General features: G+C 42.0%; 1 protein-coding gene and 1 long non-coding RNA gene across 2 annotated transcripts in view; one reads left to right on the forward strand and one right to left on the reverse strand.

Annotated features, from left to right (window-relative positions):
* Window positions 1-5,166: 5,166 nt before the first annotated feature.
* The window catches only part of LOC128323957 (uncharacterized), a 64,653-nt gene continuing 47,764 nt past the window's right edge, over window positions 5,167-22,055 (reverse strand). The window contains exon 4 of the long non-coding RNA XR_008306541.1: window positions 5,167-6,190. This is a non-coding gene — a long non-coding RNA (uncharacterized LOC128323957). The remainder of the gene's footprint in view (window positions 6,191-22,055) is intronic.
* Window positions 10,432-22,055, forward strand: part of AK5 (adenylate kinase 5) — a 164,609-nt gene continuing 152,985 nt past the window's right edge. The window contains exons 1-4 of the mRNA XM_053247970.1: window positions 10,432-10,900; window positions 15,202-15,388; window positions 18,782-18,949; window positions 21,840-22,009. Coding sequence (XP_053103945.1) covers window positions 10,841-10,900; window positions 15,202-15,388; window positions 18,782-18,949; window positions 21,840-22,009 — 585 coding nt within the window. The 5' untranslated portion in view covers window positions 10,432-10,840. The remainder of the gene's footprint in view (window positions 10,901-15,201; window positions 15,389-18,781; window positions 18,950-21,839; window positions 22,010-22,055) is intronic.

Consider the following 22,055-nt stretch of genomic DNA (forward strand, 5'->3'; position numbering starts at 1 on the left):
AGTTACATTCCTCATCACTGATAACAGACAGCTCTGATTTGTGACTTAACAAGAGTCAAGCAATCCTTCCGGACGGCAATAAGCTATGCTATGTAAGAAGCTTGCACACACATTCTATGTGCCAATTTACCCACCTTCTATCAGGTCTGCTCATCTTAGGCCCCCCAGCTCTTTTTAGACTAAAACTCCCATAATCTCTAGCCACAGTGGCCAATAGCCAGGGATTATGGGAGTTGTAGGCCAACATCTGCAGGAGGGCCGAAGTTGAGCAGCACTGCTACAGTCCTGAAGGGTTCCATCCTCCTTCCCAGTGCAAATTCATGCTTTGTTCAAATGCCAGCCAGAATCCTGCATGATTTCTGCAGCTCCATCTACTGGCCAGAGATCTTGCTTTCTGAGAAGAACGGATTACTACATTCCTGGCAAATGTGGAAAAGGTCTGATTCTTGGAAATAAAAAGCTGGCCATCAGATGGCAATGCAAAAACCATACGAGGAGCCTGCTCTGCATAAGAAGCATGGATTCATACTCTGCATAAGAAGCAAGCAGGAAAGAAGCCAGCAAGAGTGTGTGGAAGGTGATTAAAGTTGCACTTGGAACTTGCATGCAACCTTCTAGCATTGTGCAGCTTATTGCCATCTGGAAGAACCCAAGTTCTCAAGTTCTCAAGATAAACTTAACCATTGCTTTCTCTCTTTCCCTCCATTTGCCACAGCACAATTTCTAGCATATGTTCTTCAGGTGTTTGATAGGGTTTCAGCAGTCTTCATTCCTTGAAAATGGGCTAGTGTATTAATCCTTCTTAAAACCTGATGGGAACCACAGGGCCGCAGCATAATATTAAATTTAGGGATAACTATGAAATTCTGTCTTTCTGAATTTTGCCTATCCCGACCTTCCATCTTTGCCTAGGCTTCCAACTTCCCTAGATCTTGTTTGTGACACAAAAAGTATGCAGCAGCTGAAAGTCATTCTTTTTTAAAAAAACGAGTTGGAAAAACTGATTTGAGATCTCTGACTGCCATCTCCTTTTCCCTGTTGTTGTGCCTGTCCTTTAGGATGCAAGATGCATGAGGTTGCATGCATAATTAAACACTGAGATAGTTTGTTTGTTTTTTCTGGCCATACCTGAACAGTTCATGAATACAGACACAACTTCCTGTTGATATTCCCCAGAGACTTTCTTTTCCCTTTCATTACTCACACACACTAGTGCCAGAATATATAAGCTGAGGCAACTATTCTGTTATAAAAACTTTCAGTAGGTTATTTTGGAATGTCATGATCTGTTTTTATTTGTTTGTTTGTTTGTTTGTTTGTTTAGATTTCTATACTGCCCTTCCTAAAATAAAAACACACATAATAAAACAATCAAAATTAAAAAACAACAACATTTAAACCAGATTAAAATTTAAACTGAAACTAGATATCATTAAAAGCCAGGCTAAAAAGATGAGTTTTTAAGGCTCTCTTGAAGGCCTCCAAGGAAGATAATCTTCTCGTGTCCACAGGGAGTATGTTCCACAACCTAGGGGCGACAACTGAGAAGGCTGAATCCCAGGTTGCCACCTGAAGATTGACCCCTCCCGATGATCTTAATGATCGGTAGGGCTCTTGTAGAGAAAAGCACTCTCTCATGTAAACTGGACCTAAGCATCAGGGCTTTAAAGGTAATAGCCTGCACTTTGTACTTTGCCCAGAAACATATTGGCAGACAGTGCAACTGTTTAAGAACAGGTGGAGTTGTCAAATCAATCACAGCTGGTAAAAAGCACTCCAGGCTACAGCCTCAACCTGAGACACCAGGGTGTCTGGTGTCTGTTCAAGAGCACTCCCAAGCTACGAACCTGTTCTTTCTGCGGGACTGTAATCTCATCCAGAAAAGGAAGTTCTATCCTGTCTTGCAGATTATGAGCCCAAACAAAGAGCACCTCCATCTTGCTTGGATTCAGCTTCAGTTTATTATCCCTCATACAGCCCATTATTAATTGTAAACAGGCATTTAAGGGGCTAACACCATTTCCTGATATTGATGACAAGGAGAAAGAGATTTGGGTGTCATCAGCATATTAAGACCCAGCATCAAATCCCCTGATGACTTCACCCAGTGGTTTCATGTAGATGTTAAAAAGTATTGGTGACAGAATGGAGCCCCAAGGGACTCCATATAGCAGCTCCTGTTTTGAAGAGCGACTGCCACCAAGTGCAAGCATCTGGAATCTATCCGAGACATAAGAGTGGGACCAGCGTAAAATGGTACTTCCTATCCTCAAATTCCTCAGGTGATCCAGAAGGATTCCATGGTCGATGGTATTAAAAGCTGCCGAGAGATCCAAAAGAACCAGCAGAGTCACACTCCCTCTGTCAATTCCCTGGTAGTCTCAACCCCATAGCCCACTCTAAAGCCAGTTTGAAATGGATCTAGATAACCAGTTTCCTTCAAGACCGCTTGGAGCTGGGTCTTGAAGGAACCACCCTCTCAATCATCTTACCCAACCATGGGAGGTTGGAGACTGGCCTATAATTATCCATCACCAGGGGATCCAGTGGGTTTCTTAAGAAGGGGTCTAATGACTGCCTCCTTCAAACAAGGTGGCATCCTGCTCTCCCTCAGTGAGGTATTAATGATAACTAGGCCATTTCAAAAAACTCCCTGAAAGATGAACTAGCCATTTTGGACAAGGATGCCACAGAACATGTGGCAGGCCATACCACTCCTGGACCTCTCTGTCTGTTAAGATTAAGAGTCTCTGTCTGTTTCTATAGGATTTGATGTATAGAATGTTTGAGGGCTGGGTTTATAAATGTTCATTTTATCTATTTATGTGTGTCGTCGTATTTGGGAGGAAGGTGCTTTAATCCATAACTTAATTTCCACAGACACCTTTATCTAGCTCTATAGGATTTAGCTTTGAGTTATGTTAAATATTCTTGATTGATTTAATAATAGATGCAGCTATGTGGTTTGGTGTGGTCAGGTGGTGTTAAAAAGTGAAATAAACACTATTAATCCTATTCTTACACAAAATGTCAAAGTTGTCTCTACAAATGACCTATCTTCTATCTATCTTTCCTTTATTTAAGGTCCCTTTTATTATCCTCTCAGTGTCCCAGAATCGAAGAATGATCATTTTAAAAATGTATTTATTTCTTGTTAGGTTGCTATGCCACATTTCATTAAAAGCATATCAATAATCCATTGAGACCAAGTGAATCCCAAAGAAAGCTATAATATGTGAAAGCTTTCTTAGTAAGAAGAAAGCTTCAGGAAGAAGGGCCATATAATTGCAAGCCTTCCTCATATAGGAAAGGTGCACCTATTTAATGCTATTTAAACCCACCATTTAATGCTAAAAATTGTAATGCCAGAACGGGATGTCATACTGACTAATGTCACACACATGGAAGAAAGTTACACATATACAAGTGGGGAGCCAGTTTTTGTCAGCCCACCACCCTTACCTCTGCGCTCCCTGAAAAAACATGCTTCTGTATCTATATCTCAGGAACAGATACTGGGGACAACAGAGAGAACTGGAGATTGGCAAAAATTGCACATTTTAGTGTGTTACCCACTGTATCTATGACCCCCAGAAAAGTGCTCATACTTAGATTGCAATCTATGTGAAAAATTCAATTACTGAGGAACCTTCATGATTTCAATATTTACAAATTAGTTCGATAGTGCAGAAAGAAATACAAAAACAAGGTGGTAAGCTCAAAGACTTAATGGAAGCTGAAGTATTAATAACCAAAAACGTTGATCATTTATTGCACTGATATACAAGTTGCTGTTCAAATAAGACTCAGAAACAGAACAGATTAAAGATTGAATGATTAAGTGGATGCAAAACTTAAATAGGACAATTGATATTCAACAATGGGAGCATCAATGGAAGGTGAATATTAAATTTACAGCAAATAGAACCCTAGAAAATTGATACAAAATGTATTTTTGTTGGTACATGAATCCTGTGACCATTAGAAAGATGGACAGCAATTATCCGGGAGATTGTTGGAAATGCAAGAATCATGAGGGGACATTCTATCACATGTGGTAGACTTGCAGCAAAGCACAACAATTTTGGGGGAAAAGTCATCTGAAGATGCAACAAATTGTAAATATAAACTTTCCTTATTCACCTAAGGAGTTTTTTTGTTAAATATGACTAAACCCAGTATACCTACTAAACACATGGAGTTGTTATATATGATTACTGCTACTAGGATTCTTTATGCTGCCAACTGGCGGTCACAGGCAACCCCAACTTTGGACGAATGGCTACTGAAGCTATGGGAATATGCCTTGATGGCTAAGGTCACTGCTTATTTGTGGAATAACTCAGATGAAACATTTGCGTTAACTTGGGGACCTTTTATAAATTACAAATGAATTTTGGCCCGTTGAATAATGGGCGCTAGCAACGGCGCTCCTGGCCCCCCGCCGCCATTCCCCCTCCCTCCGCCGTTCGCCCCCCCACCTTTAAGGGCCAAATCGGCCCAGGCACTTGCCCCTGCCAGGCCGGGGAGACGGAGGCCGGGACCGGGGGCGGAGCGGAGGCCATGTAACTGTTTTTTAAAATGCTCCCGCGGCCCACGCCGCCGACCGCCCACCCTCCCTCACAGCTGCCGAGTCCCCCTTACCCTGGCCGACTGCTGTCGGCCGAAGACAGCCCTTAATTTAAGAGGCAGAGAGGAGCTCGCAAGCAGAGCTCCTCTCTGTGCAAAGCCTCTTGCCGAACTGCCGCTTCGGGCACAAGGGAGCAAGCGCCGAAAGCGGCAGTTCGGCAAGAGGCTTTGCACAGAGAGGAGCTCTGCTTGCGAGCTCCTCTCTGCCTCTTAAATTAAGGGCTGTCTTCAGCCGACAGCAGTCGGCCAGGGTAAGGGGGACTCGGCAGCTGGGAGGGAGGGTGGGCGGTCGGCGGCGTGGGCCGTGGGAGCATTTTTTTAAAAAGTTACATGGCCTCCGCTCCGCTCCCGGCCTCCGTCTATTTTGGCCCAGGACGGACACCAAGCGTTTTATTAGAGAGGATAATACAGCACAGGGTCATCAACATCCACACCCAAGATCTGGGTTTTTTTAAATACCGAGGGCTGACTAGTGTATTACTTATATCTTATATCTTCCTGCAACATCTGTTGTGAGGGTGAAGGTTGGCAAAGGGTGCAAGTGGAATCTTAGATTGTCATATGTAATATGTCATATGTAACTGCTGGAAGCTCAAGAGATGTTAATGCAATCATGTCACCCTTTTCTATTTTCTTATTAAATAAAAATCTTAAAAAGAAAAAAAAGAAAAAGAAAAATTCAATTACTGTCTTTCATGCATATAAATAATACTGTTCTGTAAAAAGTAAATGAGAAATGTGTTTTTTTTTCTCAAGTCTTTTCTTTCAAAAAGTGAAATGGTGAGTTCTCTCTTTTCCTTAACTATGAGTGCTTAATAGAACCAGGTAGGTAGCAAATCATAATTGGGCATGCAAAAATTGCAGGAACTCAAGGATCATTATCACTAGTTTTTACTGAAACAAATTAATAGTAGTTTACTGAGACATCAGATCCAACACAGAAGCAATGGGATACAAAATAATACTGTAAAAACAAAATCAAGACTTGAAACACATAGACCCTTAATAAACAAATGAAACCCTAAGGCTGATGAAATAGCACAGCACATTTAACATATACGGCAGTAGATAAATTAACCCACAATATATTTGAATACAGGACAATACAAGGCCATTGTTTACATCAAATAATTATTAACATCAAGTGATAAAATATTTCTGACAAAGGTCAATCTTTCTGTTGACCCGACAATGACTATGATGAAATCCAAAATGAAACTTAGAAGTGGGACATATGGTTTAGATGAGCTAAAGAAACAACAGCTTAAGAAGACTTTTAGGACAGAAAAAACAATCATATTAATGGATCAGATGTCAAACAAATGAAAAATGTTAAACTATAATTAAATGAATTTGCAAAAAACGATTCAGAAAGAAAAATGTAAGCCAAGTAGGATAGTGGAAGAAATGTTGAAATTGAGCCAAAAGCGGTCTGAAATTAATGCTAGAACAAGGTGTGACCATTAAAAAGATGCATAATAACTGATTCTTGAGAGATCTAGAGAATGGGCAACAATAGAGTTCCGTAATTAGGTGTAATCTTTAAGATAACCAGAAAGATCTGCAAAGAAAAAAGAAATATCAGCTTTGTGCTGCTGTAGTAGATTTATATGCATTTGCTCATCTGTTTTGCAATGCTCATCGAAGCTCTGTTGATCTTTTGATACATAAAGGGGCCATGACAACCAGGGCCACCCGTTATTATGTATAACTGATAAACATCAACTACAATTGGATCAAGGCCTATAAAAGTATATCATGTATATGTTTTATTTATTTCATTTTATTTATTCGATTTCTATACCGCCCTTCTAAAAATGGCTCAGGGCGGTTTACACAGAGAAACAATAAATAAATAAGATTTAAATAATAAAACAATCACACCACAGCTGCTGCTACACTATTGCCTGTGTAGACAACAGCAAGCACAAAGCAAACTCCTGGCAGGTGCCATTTTCTTTTCATCCATAATTGTACACAAGCACCCATGGCATGTCCATTTTTTCATGGACACCAGCTTTTTACCCACAATGCCTCAGGACAATGCTCCATGCACCCAAGTGTGACTAATAAAAGACAATGTCCACTAGGAGGCAGCTATGCTTTGGAGCTCCTGCTATAGCCCATACAGGCAGTGGTTGAAGCAGCAGCTAAAGTCTTTTTTTTTTTTTAATGGACCTGAATTGGGGAGAAATGAATTAGGTGCAAAAGAGTTTCAAATTGGACAGCTCTGGGACTTTCCTGTTCCATGAAGAACCTATGGCTGAGCAATTGCTAAAGCAGGAAGCTGGATCATAGAGTCCCAGACAGTCAGGCAAGGAGGGACCCAGTCAGACAGTCAAGTAAAAGGGTCAGGAGCACCTCAAAAAGGCCCTGAGCTGGCAAAAGAGAGCTGGGTACAAGTAGAGCAGATGTTGTTCCAGAGAATGTTTGGTTCTGACTGCAAGTTTTTACCCAAGAAGAGTTATTTGGCCCCCAACCACCCATTTCCTGGGGAAGGCTCTGTGACTGAAAGGGGTCTTGCCCAGTTTTGAACATGCTAACCCTGGTAATACTGGTGAATTTTTACTGTGACTGGCAGATCCTCACAGGACTCTTCAGTCAGTGGATAAAGACAGGGTTGTATTCTTGAGTTGTAGCTGAAGTGCTGGACCGAGTTCCCCAGGCTCCCTTGATGCAGGGGTCCTGGTGACATAGGGTCACCCAGAGTCTGTGCTGTAGAGTCTTCCCACTCTATCTCATTCCCTGAACAGTAGACCTTGTCCCCCTAATGGGGAAGGGATCCTGAATTTAACATCACGACAGGGCCTAAATGGGACCATGTTGAATAAAATGGGAGTCTCGAAAACAGATGAGGCTCCCGGAGAGAGAATATTTTCCATGCACACTTCTACTTTGTTGTAAGAAGCTGCCCATTTAAAAATATTTCACTTTCCCCCCTCATTGGCTTTTCTTCCCACATCCTCATAGCTCTCCCACCAACGCTTGGATAACTCATTCTTGTGCCAAAGTGAAATGTTCCCCACAATAAGAGGTGTTCTAGCAACACTGAGCTAGATGGACCAATGGTCTGGCTCAGACTAAAGCAACTTCCTACATTCCTATGCTATCAGAAGGTTGCTCTGGATGTCAGCAACTTTCTATGTTTTTACTTGTTTCAAATTACTGAGAATATAGAGATGCTGTGCTGCCATGCCTTCACTCTTAATTTAAATTAGTCTTCCACTAATCTTCTTCCTGTTGTTGTTGTTGTTGTTGTTGTTGTTGTTATTCTCTTCCCTCACCTGCTGTAAGATAAATTAATCTTGCTGGCCAGAGCAGGGAAGTGATGCTGGACCAAGGCAGGAGATGCAATCTGTGGTACTCTTTCATTGAACACTGAACAGTATAACTGTATTTCCAGGTAAGGACCATACAGGTCATACAGGGCTGGCTCTTACATTTGGCATGGTGAAGTAATTGCCTCAGATGTCAGGTTATTGGGGCATCAGCTAGTCAGTGGTATGACCCCTGTCACCTCACTTGCTTTCCTTTGCTGCTCACCAACATTGCAGCAAGTCTTTGCCAAGTGCTGGGCAGCCACAGCTTGGCAAAGAACTGCTCTGAGATATGCTCCCAGTTCCTCTTCCTTCTTTGTGGTGGTAGCACATGCTCTTGCTAAGTGACTCCACAAACACCTTCCTTCAAGCACCTCCCCCAGGCACTACTGGACTGCATAGGGAGAGTGGGATGGAGTGGAAGAAATGTTGAAGAATATTGGTGATACTAGAATGTCACAGACTCTTGTCAACATTTATTTATTTGTTTAACTTATTTATATATCACCCACTACCAAAGTCTCTAGGTGGTTTACCCCTGCTAACTCAGCAAAGAGACACCTTTTAACGTGATGATTCTCTTATATTAAGCAGGGGGAGAGCAACTGGCCCTATCCAAACTCAACAGAGCACCCCTCTGGTGACTGTTGCTGGTATCTGCCTTATGTTTCTTTTTAGATTGTGAGCCCTTTGGGGACAGGGTTCCATCTTATTTATGTATAATTTATTTTTCAATGTAAACCGCTTTGAGAACTTTGGTTGAAGAGCGGTATATAAATATTATTATTATTCATAATAGTTTACAATAACTAAACAAACCAACAAGATCAACACAATTGAAACATATATAAAATTTAAACGATCAATAAAATGCAACTAAAAACATCAAAATTCCATTTCCTTTCTGCTATCTGTCCCAGTAGCACATGAGGATGGTATTTGGGGGACGATGACGCAGAAGTGCCTTCCCCACTTGTCACCCCTCAGCAGGCCTGCCTTTCCCTTAGCAGGTGCTGTTAAAAGCCAGAGGGGAAGGAAAGGAAGGATGTGTGAAAGAGAAAAGTAGAATACTGACCTATAGTGGAAACAGAAGAGGAGAGCAGAGGCAGTGCCTATTGTGCTGCTGACAGGTAAGATTTGTGAAGACATTGGGCTAGTGTGGCGATAACTAGCGGGCAATGTGTCACCTCTACCAATCTGCCACCTGAAGCAGCCACATCACCCAACTTCTTCAGCAGGCCAGCTGCGTCCTTCCTGTTTCCTTTGCCTCTGACTTTTGAAAATCCCAGAGCAATGAATGATGGTGCTGCCAGCACCACCACTGGAAAACTGGAGGAAGAGTGGGAAGAACACTTTGTTGGGGTGGTAGAAATGTGGGTATGGAGAATTGCGGGGGGGGGGGGTGCACTGGACCAGACATGAAGCTGGTGTGCCTCATAAGGACAGTCTTGAGGTGAGAGGTGTTATTTGGCGTGTCCCAATGCTTATTTTGGGGAAAGGGTGCAGCAGCAGTTTTGTATTCTTTTGTATTTATATTGGACATGACTGGGTGGATGCAAAGGTGCACCTATGTAATTTTGGTACCTGGACCTACAGGTCTTTGGAGCCCCCCTCCCCGGCTGCAAGTTAAGCATCATTTTTTAACACGCAGGTTATTGAGGCCACACACCACACCACCCAAAATGGACTAAAGAGGATTTGGGGGGGCCCAAGGAGTGTGGAGGCCATGGACTTCGGCCCCAAAGTCCAGAGGTAAGAGTGCCTCTGGGTGGGGGGGGGCAGTGTGTTTCGCAGCATCCTGCAAAGAAAAGAGGAAAAGCTTTGCGTGAGACATGATGCTAGCGTGCATCGTAGGGTTAAGTCTCCTGCTATTGTGGGATTTATTTGCGGGTGTATAGCAGCCGTTCTTGTATTATTTACTGTATCTATTATACAATACCGGATTGGGGAGAGTGCATTTGCAGTGTCCTCTGAAAAAGGAGCGCCATGCAGGCACAGTGCTAGATTGTCTTATAGGCAGAGTTTCCTGGTCATGTGGGTGTATGATCTTGGTTGGTCCAAAGGGTGTACAGAAGTGGTTCCCTATTCTTCTCTACATAAATTGGACGTGACCGTGTGCTTGGCGGTGAGAAGATAGGTGATGCTTGCTAGTGGTACCAGGGAAGAGTCTCCTGGCTGGGTAGGTGTGTGATTTGGGTGGCCCAAAGCTTCTGGGGTGCAACCCTATGGAGTTCTTCATCAGTTTTGCGAGGGGGGTCATCATTTGTCCACGGGTCTGACACTAAAGCAGCAAACTGAGCTGGTCTGGAACCCTTCAGCATCTCCTACAGGGCAGTGATGCGGGGGCGGGGGCGGGTCTTAAATACCTGGCAAGCCAAGCTTCCTTGGAGGTGTAGCAGTGCCATGAAAACTTAGTGCCTTTTCCCAGCTGCTCTCATGCAGCTCTCTCTGCCTGTCTCTCCGCGACGCATATGGCACGAGAACGGGCGGGAGCCAACTTACTCCAGCCTCGTGAGCTCCTGCGACTCTCCCCTCCCCCGCCGCCATCCCGGCGTCTTTCCAGCAGCCACCCACTCCCACCTACCAGCCCGCAGCTTGACTGGCAGCACGCGGGCTGGGCTGCTGCTGCGCGAGGGTAGATAGATAGCGGCATGCGGCTCCCGAGAGGAGGGGAAGGCGCTGGCTCTGCCTCCTTGCCTTAATCTCGCTTCTGGCTGGGACTGATCATCAGCGTGCGAGGACAAGCGTGCGCGGAAGCGGGGGAAGAAGAAGAAGAAGAAGAGTAAGAGAAAGAAGAAGCCATAAGAAGCAGAAAGGGCAGGAGGCGCACCTCGGCGGGAGCCGCAGCAGCCAGCAGCACCGGCCGCGCCATCTCCCTTTCTCCGCCGGGCGGCATGAGCACCTGCGACGCCAAGGAGTATCTGGCCAGGAAGGAGATCCCGCAGCTCTTCGAGGTAAAAAGAGCCGACGAACCCGGGAGCCTCCCCTGAGGCTGTGCCTCTGGGTGGTAGCGGGGAAAGTGCTCCGTCCCAGGGTCGGGGGGGGGGCTCCAGAGGAAGGGCCGGAGGCGGGCAGGGACGGGATGGAAAGGGCGGGGGAGGACACATGGCTGGGGCAGGGCGAGGCTGGAGGTGGAAGCCCCGGGAGGAATGACAACCGCCGCCTCTCAGCAGCATTCGGGTGGAGAGCGATGCCTTTCGAAGGGAGGCTTGCTTCGACTCTAGAACTCTCCACAGAGTCGTTACTGTCGCCTCCTCTTATTTCACGCTGCTTCTTCAAGTCATGGGCAAAGGGACTCAAATGATGCAGCGTTGTTTGCACACCCAACAGCTCCTTCGACATTCCTTCCTAGTTAGACAGCCCTTTTGCCCAGAACCTTGCGAGATGCTGCTGCTGGCCCCTACAGGTAGGGCAGTTAGGGCGGGCATCCTGTCCACTCAGCGAGCATTAGGTCCTCAATAGATGCCCTCCTTAGCCAGGCTTCCGCCTTAGGGTATAGCCCCTCAACATCCCTCCAGTCCATCACTTTCTTGTAGTCTGCTCCCATCTCCCTGTGGAGCAGGAATCAGGAACAATGTCCTTGTCGCATCCTACTTTTAATGGAGCTGGGACTGTTCTTGCTTCTGGTTGCCTTGGCTCCTGTATCTACTTTGTAGCACAGCATTCATCAGACCTTGAGCGTCTTGGGAATGTGTGTGGAATTGGTGATCAGAAAAGGAAGCCAGAGGGTTCCATCTCACACAGTATGATCTGAAACTGCACATTTTGCTTCCATAACACATGCGTGGGTGGTCTAAAAGAGATGCCATCTCTGTTCTTGGATTTATTTCTCTTTTATCTGATGGTGTCAGAAAGATCTTGTGTCTTATTAAAATGGTAACGATCCAATCCTGTTTTCTTTTGGATCTGAACATGAAGATACCAATTTAACTGCATGTTCTAGTAGAAACTATACCTTGCTACTGCAGTTGGAATAAGACACCGTGATTCCTGCACCTCTGCCTAAAATACTATTGGAAACTATTAGTAGGCTTAGGAGCAGTCTCAATTTCCAAAGCCTATTTTGACTGTCAGTGAGTCAAGCTGTTTTGTGAGAATTTCAAACAGAAACTAAATAACAAGTGCCTTACTGTCTTATGGCAGCATTTCTTTATATGATGCATGACATTCTTATCATGTGGATTTTTTGTTAGTTCCAAGTAATATGTTTATTTTGCGTGAATGACTGAAAAGACATATGTAGGATAATTATTATTTCTAATATGTTTAAATAGAAGATTGATTAAAATTAATTCATTTCTGCTGCTTACACAGTTCAGTAAATCGCAAATGCAGCATATACAGAAGCAGGTATGACTGGAAAGTTACACGTATTCAGGCAAATGTAAATACTTTTATTTGATTGTATGTAGTAAAGTATTTATGGAATGTACACAATATGTAAACGGTTGCTATGCTGTTATTTTGTACATAATTAAATTGCATATTTAATATGCACAAGACTTAAATATATAATATTTAATGCCACAATAAATTCCATTATAGGCAGAGAATTGCACTGGAACTTTTAATGATTTATATGTATACTCCACTCACTTTTAAAAAAAAAGAAGTGCCAGGGTATCACAAATTCAGGAGACAGTAACAGCTTTTCTGCTATATGTGTAATTTATACACAGAAGTCACGCAAATGAAGCAGACCTATATATGTGCTTATTTTGCAGACATATACATAAGATTTATTGTTATTCTTCTAGTCACAGCAGCAAGGAACTATCATGGCACTGAAGGCCATACTGCTTGATAGGCCCTGAAATCTACTTTTTATATCTGAGATTTCACTAGCCTAAATCCACACACTTTCGTGGCTATATTTGAAATAAAAGCTAGAATTACCTCCCGCCCCAGTTTTTCCCAATAAAATCCAGGAATTGTAAGGATGCTGAATTATGCACCAAATACCAGTTTGATATTTTGGAATTGTATTAAAATTGCAGGCTTGTAATAATTACTGTAGTTTCAAAAAAATACAAACAACATAATTTTAATTTCAGGAAACAGTTTTACCTCTATTTTGTATATGTGCTTATTTTTCAACCCATGTGCCTTGTATTTTGATCAGGGTTATGGTTTTTAAAATATTTTAAAGACTTAACATGTTTTAAAATGTGCATTTTTAAATATTTAAAATATTTCTCTGATTAGCATTGTAACTAATGCATTGTAATTAACAGAAGATGAACTTTGCCAGGTGGCAGAGCATCCCTATTTTTTCTTGAGGCCTTAAGACCAAGATAAGAGGAGAAAGTACCATCAAAAAGAGGCAGGTCAAGATACATGGAAGTAAAGTGTTGGGAGGAAAAGGGAAGATGGAAAGAAGGAGCAATGAACTGAGCATCTTGTATTATGGAGACATCAGTCCCCAAGATGTTCTCCTGCTTCCCCTTCTGCTCTGGTAAACAAGAGACACAGAGGGATGTTGTGGCCACATCCTACAGAGCGTGGCCATTAAAAATAAGAGAGATAGGATAAGCAAGAGGATGTAGGCACCACCAAAGAAACAAAAAGGGATGGATGACCCTCAGATAAGCCTCTTCTTGATGGTAAAGTAAAGTGTGCTGTCGAGTCGGAGTCGACTCCTCGTGACCACAGAGCCCCATCTTTTGTAGAATACAGGAGGGGTTTACCATTGCCATCTTCTGCACAGTATGAGAGGATGCTTTCAGCATCTTGCTATATTGCTGCTGCCCGATATAGTACTCTCTACTATACCTAGTAGTAGCAGCAGAGTTGCAAAGTATGATTTTAGCTTTCTTTTCACAATATTGTTGGCCAAGCCCTAATTGTGCCCCTTGCAAAAGGACTTTTCTGGAAAGCAGTGGGCCAGAAAGATATCTGTGAAGGACAGGGTGAGGACAAGAAAGGGGGGGACCCCAAACATGCACCCCCACAGCCACTTTCCTCACTATTGATAAAATCTGTTAAGGAGTACAGTGCAGGGAATGTAGAATTTGGTTAAAGTGGACAGTAGGAAATGGCAGCTGCTCTTCCCCCCCCCCCATCAGAAGTTTGATGTGCAGATTACATAGACTATACTCATACACAATTTCTTACATTACTAAGCTTACGCCTTAATTGTTTGTCAGTTGTGGGGTAGGTATCTGAGGTACGTTTTATGCACATCCATTTTGCTTCAAAATCATTTTGCAATTGCTCCCTAAGAAGCCATAAGTACTGGGGTTTGATGCCAGATATTACTAGATGCACTTTGTCCAAGAGCTTCATTCTATAAGAGCATAGTCACTTCTTGAAGTGGAGCTGCTGTGTATAAATACACGGAACAAAGAAGTAAGAGGCTCTGCCAAAAGCTGTATGACAAACTTTGGTACAAATCATCCCCAGTGATATATATTAGTTTCAACCTATATGTCATACACATGCCATATATGCCACAGTTATGTGGTTGCAATGAAAAGATATTATTTGCACAAATTTGCACAAAAATTACATTTTTCTTGACTTGCAGTGCTGTGAATAAATTCAGTCCACTGGCTTCAGTTTTGTATCTGAACAGAACAAAACTACTGCAGCCTCAAGAGGAAAGTGGCCATTATGTAAAGCTGTTTTATAAACATTGCCATATTATACATAAGTGGTGCTTTCACTTTTCATAATTCATACTTGAACATGGAAAGGAATGCCTGTACATAAATCAGTTAGTACTGTAAAATACAATTGCATGTTAAAAGTCAAAAGTTTGGGCAGTATTTGGATTGCTTATCCAAATCTGCATTTTCAGCAGCACATGTTTCTGTAACTCCACAGCATCACTTCACAGCTAGTACATTTTATCATGGAGTCTTTGGTAATGATGACTAATAGTGTGATCTACAAAGCACTTCATCTGACCTATTCACGCTTTAACTGCTTGGTGGGTTTGAGCTCTGTAGTGCAAGTTACATTGTTCTTGTTGCACAGTATAAGATGTATTTGTAGGAAGGCGTGTTTAAGGAAAAACTGTCATGATTTAACATTCTTGAAACAAAAAGTAGTTAATAAAACAAACATTCATATGCAAAAGAATTATGTTGAAATTTTGCTTGGTCTAAATATACATGCTTTACAAGCTTGGCATAAAATTGAACTTTAAAAGACCGGAATGGGTACATAACAAAGTTAACCTTAGAATGCAGTCTTGTTTCCTATACAGCTGCCGGCAACTGACAATAAATCACTTTGGAATCTTATTTTTCAGAGTTTACTGAATGGATTAATGTGCTACAAGCCTGATGATCCAGTAGAATATCTGGAAGGCTGTTTACAAAAAGTGAAGGAATTGGGAGGAGCAGAAAAAGTGAAATGGGACACTTTTGTCAGTCCAGAAAAAAGAACACTACCTCCACTTAATGGCAGCCAATCAAGAAGGTCATTTTTTAGGAATGGTAAGATCTATCTGGCTAGCTATCTGTATAATAAAGTTACTTTTTCTTTTTTCAAGTTGGATTCATGTGAGTAGTTGAGGATATTATTAGAGCTGGTAAGCTACTACCTTTTTTGTTTGTTTGTTATGTTGACCAATAGTTTAAATGAGTATCCATGATATATGGCGAGATCATGACTTACTGCTTTGTGACTTGTCAGTGATGTGTGACATTATTCAAATTATGGGTCACCAGCAGATATATTATTTTTATAAACTGCCTAGAGCCTTTGGAGTCAGGCAGTATATTAAATAAATAAATAAATAAAATGATTTACCCTCATTTTAATGTGAGGAAAATTCCAGTTCATTGCTTAGTAACGCATAGGTGCATACATTTAATCGTAGATTCAAGTTTTATACCATAACAAAAAACATTTGATTCAGAAATTATGTAGTTAAAACTACATAAGAAAATCACAGAACACTCAAAAATGCAAAAATTAACTCAGAATAATTAAGAATTAGATTGTATCAGCTTGCCATGCATTTTGATGGCAGCAACTAAAAAGCTGGCTACTATCTTGTAACATGGGGCCTGATGTTGGCTAATAAGAAATTTACACAGAACCCCAAAGACCTCCCAGGATAAACCATAAGCAATGGCCAAATAAATATATCACATAGATCGCTGTATAAATTACAGCAAACACAATAACAACCACAGTGGATCAAGTCTTCCACTTCCCCTGTTCCAAGTGGACACAGACGTTCTGCAACAGGAATTCCAGCCATACAGGCTGTCAACACAGCAGATGATAAAACAACTATCTATGTCTAGAACTTTTTGCCATAGCCATATTCTGGCTTATATGGCATTCCATAGAAAGCACCAAATCCTGGGAAAGGCCAATAGTATTCAGCTTTAATTGCCTATTTTTCTCCAAAGAGGACACAAATAAGTTAACAAATAGCAGGATAAAATAAATTTAATCCTTGGGATGTTAAACATAATAGGCATAATAGCCAATAATTTAAAGTGGCCAGCCATGCTTGAGACTCAACACTTGGTAAACCAGGTGTGGCACAACCTTGGCCACACATTTAGGTGCCCTAGCAGTAATTAATCAGGAACTGATCCATGAATCTTGACTGGCACTGAAACATAGATAGATTTTTGACTATTTCTAAAAAATTTCAAAGTAGTATAAAGAATAACTCACTTGGGATGGGCAACATACAGAAATGGTACATTGTTAAAAGCATAGCTAGTGCCAAACATAATAAGCAGTGTATTTTTTCAGAAATGCCCAGTGCCTAGTCCTTGAATACAATCACTGACTGGCACTGCCAATATAATTAAGTGGATTAGTTAGAACTCCTATGAAAGAAGTATATAATTTAGCTAGTGTGTTAAACCATGTCAGAAAGCTGAGTAGCATACAATGCAGCATGCAGAATGCATATGAAAAATACCTAATTCTTTTGCAATTGTAAATGTTCTAATAAAGCTAGAAGAATTCTAAGGAATTCCTTGGCTTTTCCATGTAATTAGTACATTTCATGCTTTCTCTATATCACAAACTGTGATTAGATTAAAACATCTAGACAATGTCTGGGGGAGAAACCCTCTGGAATGGTGCCTTAAAACAAATTTAAAATCTGACTTGCAAATAACAATAAGAAATTTATCAACCAGGAAGAATTTTTATCTGCTCACTATAGTGCATATGTACATAGTGCCATATGTTCTATATGTCATTCAGCAGCTTAAATGGTAGGGTTGATAAGCTGCTTACTCCAGATAGATCATTATTTGCTGTAGACAAATGACTAATTGCAATGCTTATCTAAATAAATGTTTTTAAGTGTCTATACATTTATAAAGATTAATAATACAGTTGACCCTCTAGCCCAGATAGTATTTTACTCAATTAATGAAAAAGGAATGCTACCGCTTGAATCCTAAATAGAATTTGGAGAGAAAAAATCCATTCAGAGGCTTGCCCTTGCATCTTATCCTGGAAGAAGAAAGACAGTGTAAACTTTGCAGTATTCAGGAGGCATCATGGATGATTTGCAACCTGACTTTGTGGCTTGTACTGTCCTTTTAAAAATTCAGAAGCACTGTTTTGTTTGTCTGCAGACAGAACTCTATTTCCTATTTCTGATTTCTCCCCCTAAAAAGCCATAGCAGTTTGCCAGGCTTACAACAGTCTGTTGGTCAGTTCATTTCTCTTTGCTGATTTTATACAACACAACAAACTAAGTACTAGAGGCTTGCAGTCAAATACTGGCTGGTTCTTTAAAACAACTTGGGATTCCTTACCTCGGCAGCTCCTTGCCATATGCAACTCTCCTGTTTGCTCATTCTCTCAGTATTCCTTCTCCTCTCAGAATCTGTCCACTTGTGTCCTCTTCCGCTTTTTATCCGTATATTGCCTTCTAAGTCCCATCCTCATTTCCTCTGCTTACCTGCATCTATTGGTCTACTTCAGTGTCCATTGCAAGCCAATGACAGCCCCCTGTTGACCCTAAGTGCAGCTGTCTGACTAGTTGTCAGTGCAAACAGGAGAGAGGCATATAGCAAGTTGCATATGGTGACAGCCACACCAGCATTGGCAAAGTGCAGCACTGTGCACTTTCAAGGTTTCTCACACTCTGGCATTGAAAGTTTTTGCCAAAGTAGCCCTGTTTGACAAATGGTGGAGATCATTGGTCTGCTGTCTTATTTACCTGGCTTTTGTAGTCCACGGCTAATGCTTTTCCAGTCTTTCCTGTCTAAACCCTGATGCCTGCCTATAGGATCTGGGCAGCTCAGCCAATAGCAACTCTTCATTAGATTGATTAAGCTAGAGACAGTCAGTAATTTAAACTTGTTCTAGTAAAAGTACAATATAAGAACATAAGAACAGCCCTGCTGGATCAGGCCCAAGTCCAGCATCCTGTTTCTCACAGTGGCCCACCAGATGCTGCTGGAAGCCGCGGCATCTGGTTTATAACAGTATAAATATAACAGTCTTCTCTACACATCTTGGCTTTCTCCTAGCTCTGGCCTTCTCCTACCTCGAGCTAGAACTGGTTGGAACTGGTTCTGTGAAGGAATAAATGGTTCTCCTTAAAAGAACAGCTTCTTTCCCTAATAATAGCCAAATATCTTCTTTATAATACTCTCAACCAATAACTAAACCAATTTCTGCCACTGACTTCAGCCCCACCACAAAATTCCTTGCTGTGTTTCAATATAATCTAATTGAAAATGATGTTGATCTTTTTACCCCTCACATTTAACTATCAAGCAGTCAGAATCACAAGCCAACAGCTGTCTGTTTTATTAATACAACATATTTCTCATCATTATTGCTAAATTAAATAGAATTCAGATTTTGATATTTCTTTTCTTACAATTTTGTAGTGATGCCAGACAATCCCAACTTCCCTTATCGGCGGTATGACCGACTGCCTCCAATCCACCAGTTCTCCATAGAAAGTGATACTGACCTCTCAGAAACAGCTGAACTTATTGACGAGTATGATGTCTTCGATCCTACAAGACCTCGGCCTAAAATTATCCTTGTCATAGGTAAAGAAGGCAAAGAGGGAGCAGTCCTGGGGGCGGGGGATGACCCCATTATAATAATATAATTTCATTGGATTAACTGTGGAGTTCTATGACAACATTATGTTGTATGTGTGTACAAGTGACTGAACACCTGCACATGCTTTTGTGTTAATGATTGTACATGCTTTCATTTGAGACATGAAGCTGGGTACAGGCCCCGCCACATGTAGGGTAAGATAAAAAGTGTATTGCTCTGTGTGAACAGGGCTTGGCTTTCAACCATATAGTTAAGGATATTAGTTAACTACCCAAAATGGATACCAGTACATGTGATAACATGGAAAGATGTCAGGTTAAGGTAAGTTATCTGACATATGACCATTATACACATACCATTTTGACACATGTGCTTAGGGAATTGGTTGTGCTGAAAGCATGCCCATGCATCGTCGGCATGTCCCTTTATCACATAGGGAGGCTATTAATCTGAATTGCCCCTCTACATGCACTCCAGATAGCTGTCTAAACAGGTATTTGGACTGTGTGTTGAGGGGTCATTCAGATAAACAGCTCCCTCACACAGGATAAAAGGATGTATTGAAAGCATGTCAAGACATCTTTTACCAATGTCACGATGGTGTACTCTCAGAATGACTCTTCTCTAATTGTGTGTGTCAGAATGGTATAATCTGTACAGGCCTATAGACAATTATTCAGGAAATTTCCAAAATCTGAAATGGCCTGTGGCGAAATCATGTGAAATGAAGGCGGGTGCATCTTCTCAAATGCTTGTGATGTGTGAGAACAACTCAGCATCTCCTTATGAGCCATACATGAGGCATATGTTCAAGGAATATAAGCAAATTCCAATTTCAGAATTTACTGAAGAAAAGCAGGGGAAATGTGGCACTCAGCCGTCCTGTTTACCATAGCTGCTCAGGTTCAAGGCCACTCTAGCTTAGCCCTGTACATTTAAGACTTACACCAAAGCAACTTTCTTTCCTTGTTCCCATTTTTAGACAGAATGCAATGCTGTGCCAGTTTCTGAAGCTCCAAATCTCTCCTTATTGTTGATGAGGTGAAAAGTTACCCCAGCTGGTATAACTCCTAAAAGCTTGAATGGCTATAGGGTAGCTCACAAAGGACCTAGTGGGGACTAAGCTACACCATTTACTATGGAAGGTACCCAGCAGAATAAATGCTGGAACAAGCCTTTATTTTTCTACAGCTTTCCCCACAAAATATATTTTCTTCTAGATTGTTTTCTAGATAATCTGGGATGGGGGGACACCTCCAGTATGGTGATTCAGGGCTGTAAGAATCCCTGTAGCAGCCCGTGTCCTGAATGTGATGGTAGCGCCCTTAAGCACTGAAGCCTCCCTCTGCTCCGCCAACCCCTTTTCATTTCTGTTATCATGTGGGGGGCAGTACTAGTCCCTCTGTATTACCCCCAGCCAGCTGCATATCTCACACACTTGACCACCTTAAATCAGAAGAGAGCTTTTTTGCTGGCGCGGTTTAATGCCTTGCCCTCTGCCATTTTAGATGGCAGATTTAAGGGGATACTGCTAAGGAAACGGTTATGGCCATGTGGTTTGGGTGACATTGAGTCTGTCTTGCATGTTCTTTTACACTGTGCATATTATTTATTTATTTATTACATTTTATATCCCGCTCTTCCTCCAAGGAGCCCCGAGTGGTGTACTACATACTTATGTTTCTCCTCACAAGAACCCTGTGAAGTAGGTTAGGCTGAGAGAGAAGTGACTGGCCCAGAGTCACCCAGCAAATATCATGGCTGAATGGGAATTTGAACCTGGGTCTCCCCGGTTCTAGTCCAGCACTCTAACCACTACACCATGCTGGCATCCCATTATAGGGACATTCATACTATCTGGATTGAACCATTCTTTTAAAATAGGCTTGGTCAATCAGAAGAGTATTACATTTCCTATCTCTTGGTGGATCAACATGCAGTTGTTACAGTGGAGATAGCAAGATTCTGTGCGGCAGCCTGTAAACTGAGCCTGGAGCAACTAAGTAGCTGTAACTGAGATTTCTGTATACCCTAGTGCTTTGTTATTTAGTGTTACTGCTTTGATTTTGTTTTGTTTTATGCTGGTTTGTATTTGTGTATATGTTGACTGGTCAATGACCGTAATAAATTATTTCTTACTTACTTACTAGTCCTTCTGCCACTGTTGCTGCCTCCTCCTCCTTTCCCTGCCTCCTCAGGCTCCTGCTCCTGCTGCAACTGGTCCCTCAAACAAAGAGCCTGGCTGCCTGGTGGTGCAAAAGCTGACTGGAAAATATCAACAGGCGTACATGCATCCTGATAATCAGAGCACACGTGTGCCCGCTGCCATTTCCTGGCTGGCTTTTGCATTGTGAGGGGGCAGGGTGGGCGGATGGGCTGTTTGTTTTCTCTTTGCTGCAAGAGATAGTGGGGAAATGAGAGCCAGTTCCAGGGCAGACTGTGGAGGCGGTGGGAGGAGGAGGTAGCAGGGGGTGGCATGGAGGAGATAGCACCAGTCCCCAATAGAGGTGAATGGGAGGCTGGCAGAGTGGCAGGGTGCCTTGCAGGGGGTGGGTGGCAATGTGGGGGCAACAAGTGTGGGGACCCCAGCAGTCCCTGGGAGCAGGCAGCTCACGTTCTTTGAATGTGTCCACACAGTTATAGTTATGCTCCTGTGGTGCCTTAAGACAAATTGATGGACACGTTTCTGGTGATCTTTTGGCCTTAATTCTCTTTGGGACACTAAAGTAGTAGAGTATTGTTTCAGACAATTAGCAGTTTAAAGACTGTTGGCAGACTGGTGAAGATGGTAAGTAGTTCATAGTGAATTGGAGATAATAAAAGGCCTTTGATTATTTATTTATTTATTTATTTATTTATTATCCTTAATAACAGGTGGCCCAGGAAGTGGAAAGGGAACCCAGTGTTTGAAAATAGCAGAACGTTATGGATTTGAGTACATCTCTGTTGGTGAATTGTTACGAAAGAAGATCCATAATACAAGTAGTAATCGAAAGTGGAGCCTGATTGCTAAGATAATTACTACTGGAGAATTAGCCCCACAGGTAAAACCATGTTGAGATCCATTTGTGTCTTGTTTCTGTACGATTT

The sequence above is a fragment of the Hemicordylus capensis genome, chromosome 4 (assembly GCF_027244095.1).
Source record: "Hemicordylus capensis ecotype Gifberg chromosome 4, rHemCap1.1.pri, whole genome shotgun sequence".
Taxonomy (NCBI): domain Eukaryota; kingdom Metazoa; phylum Chordata; class Lepidosauria; order Squamata; family Cordylidae; genus Hemicordylus; species Hemicordylus capensis.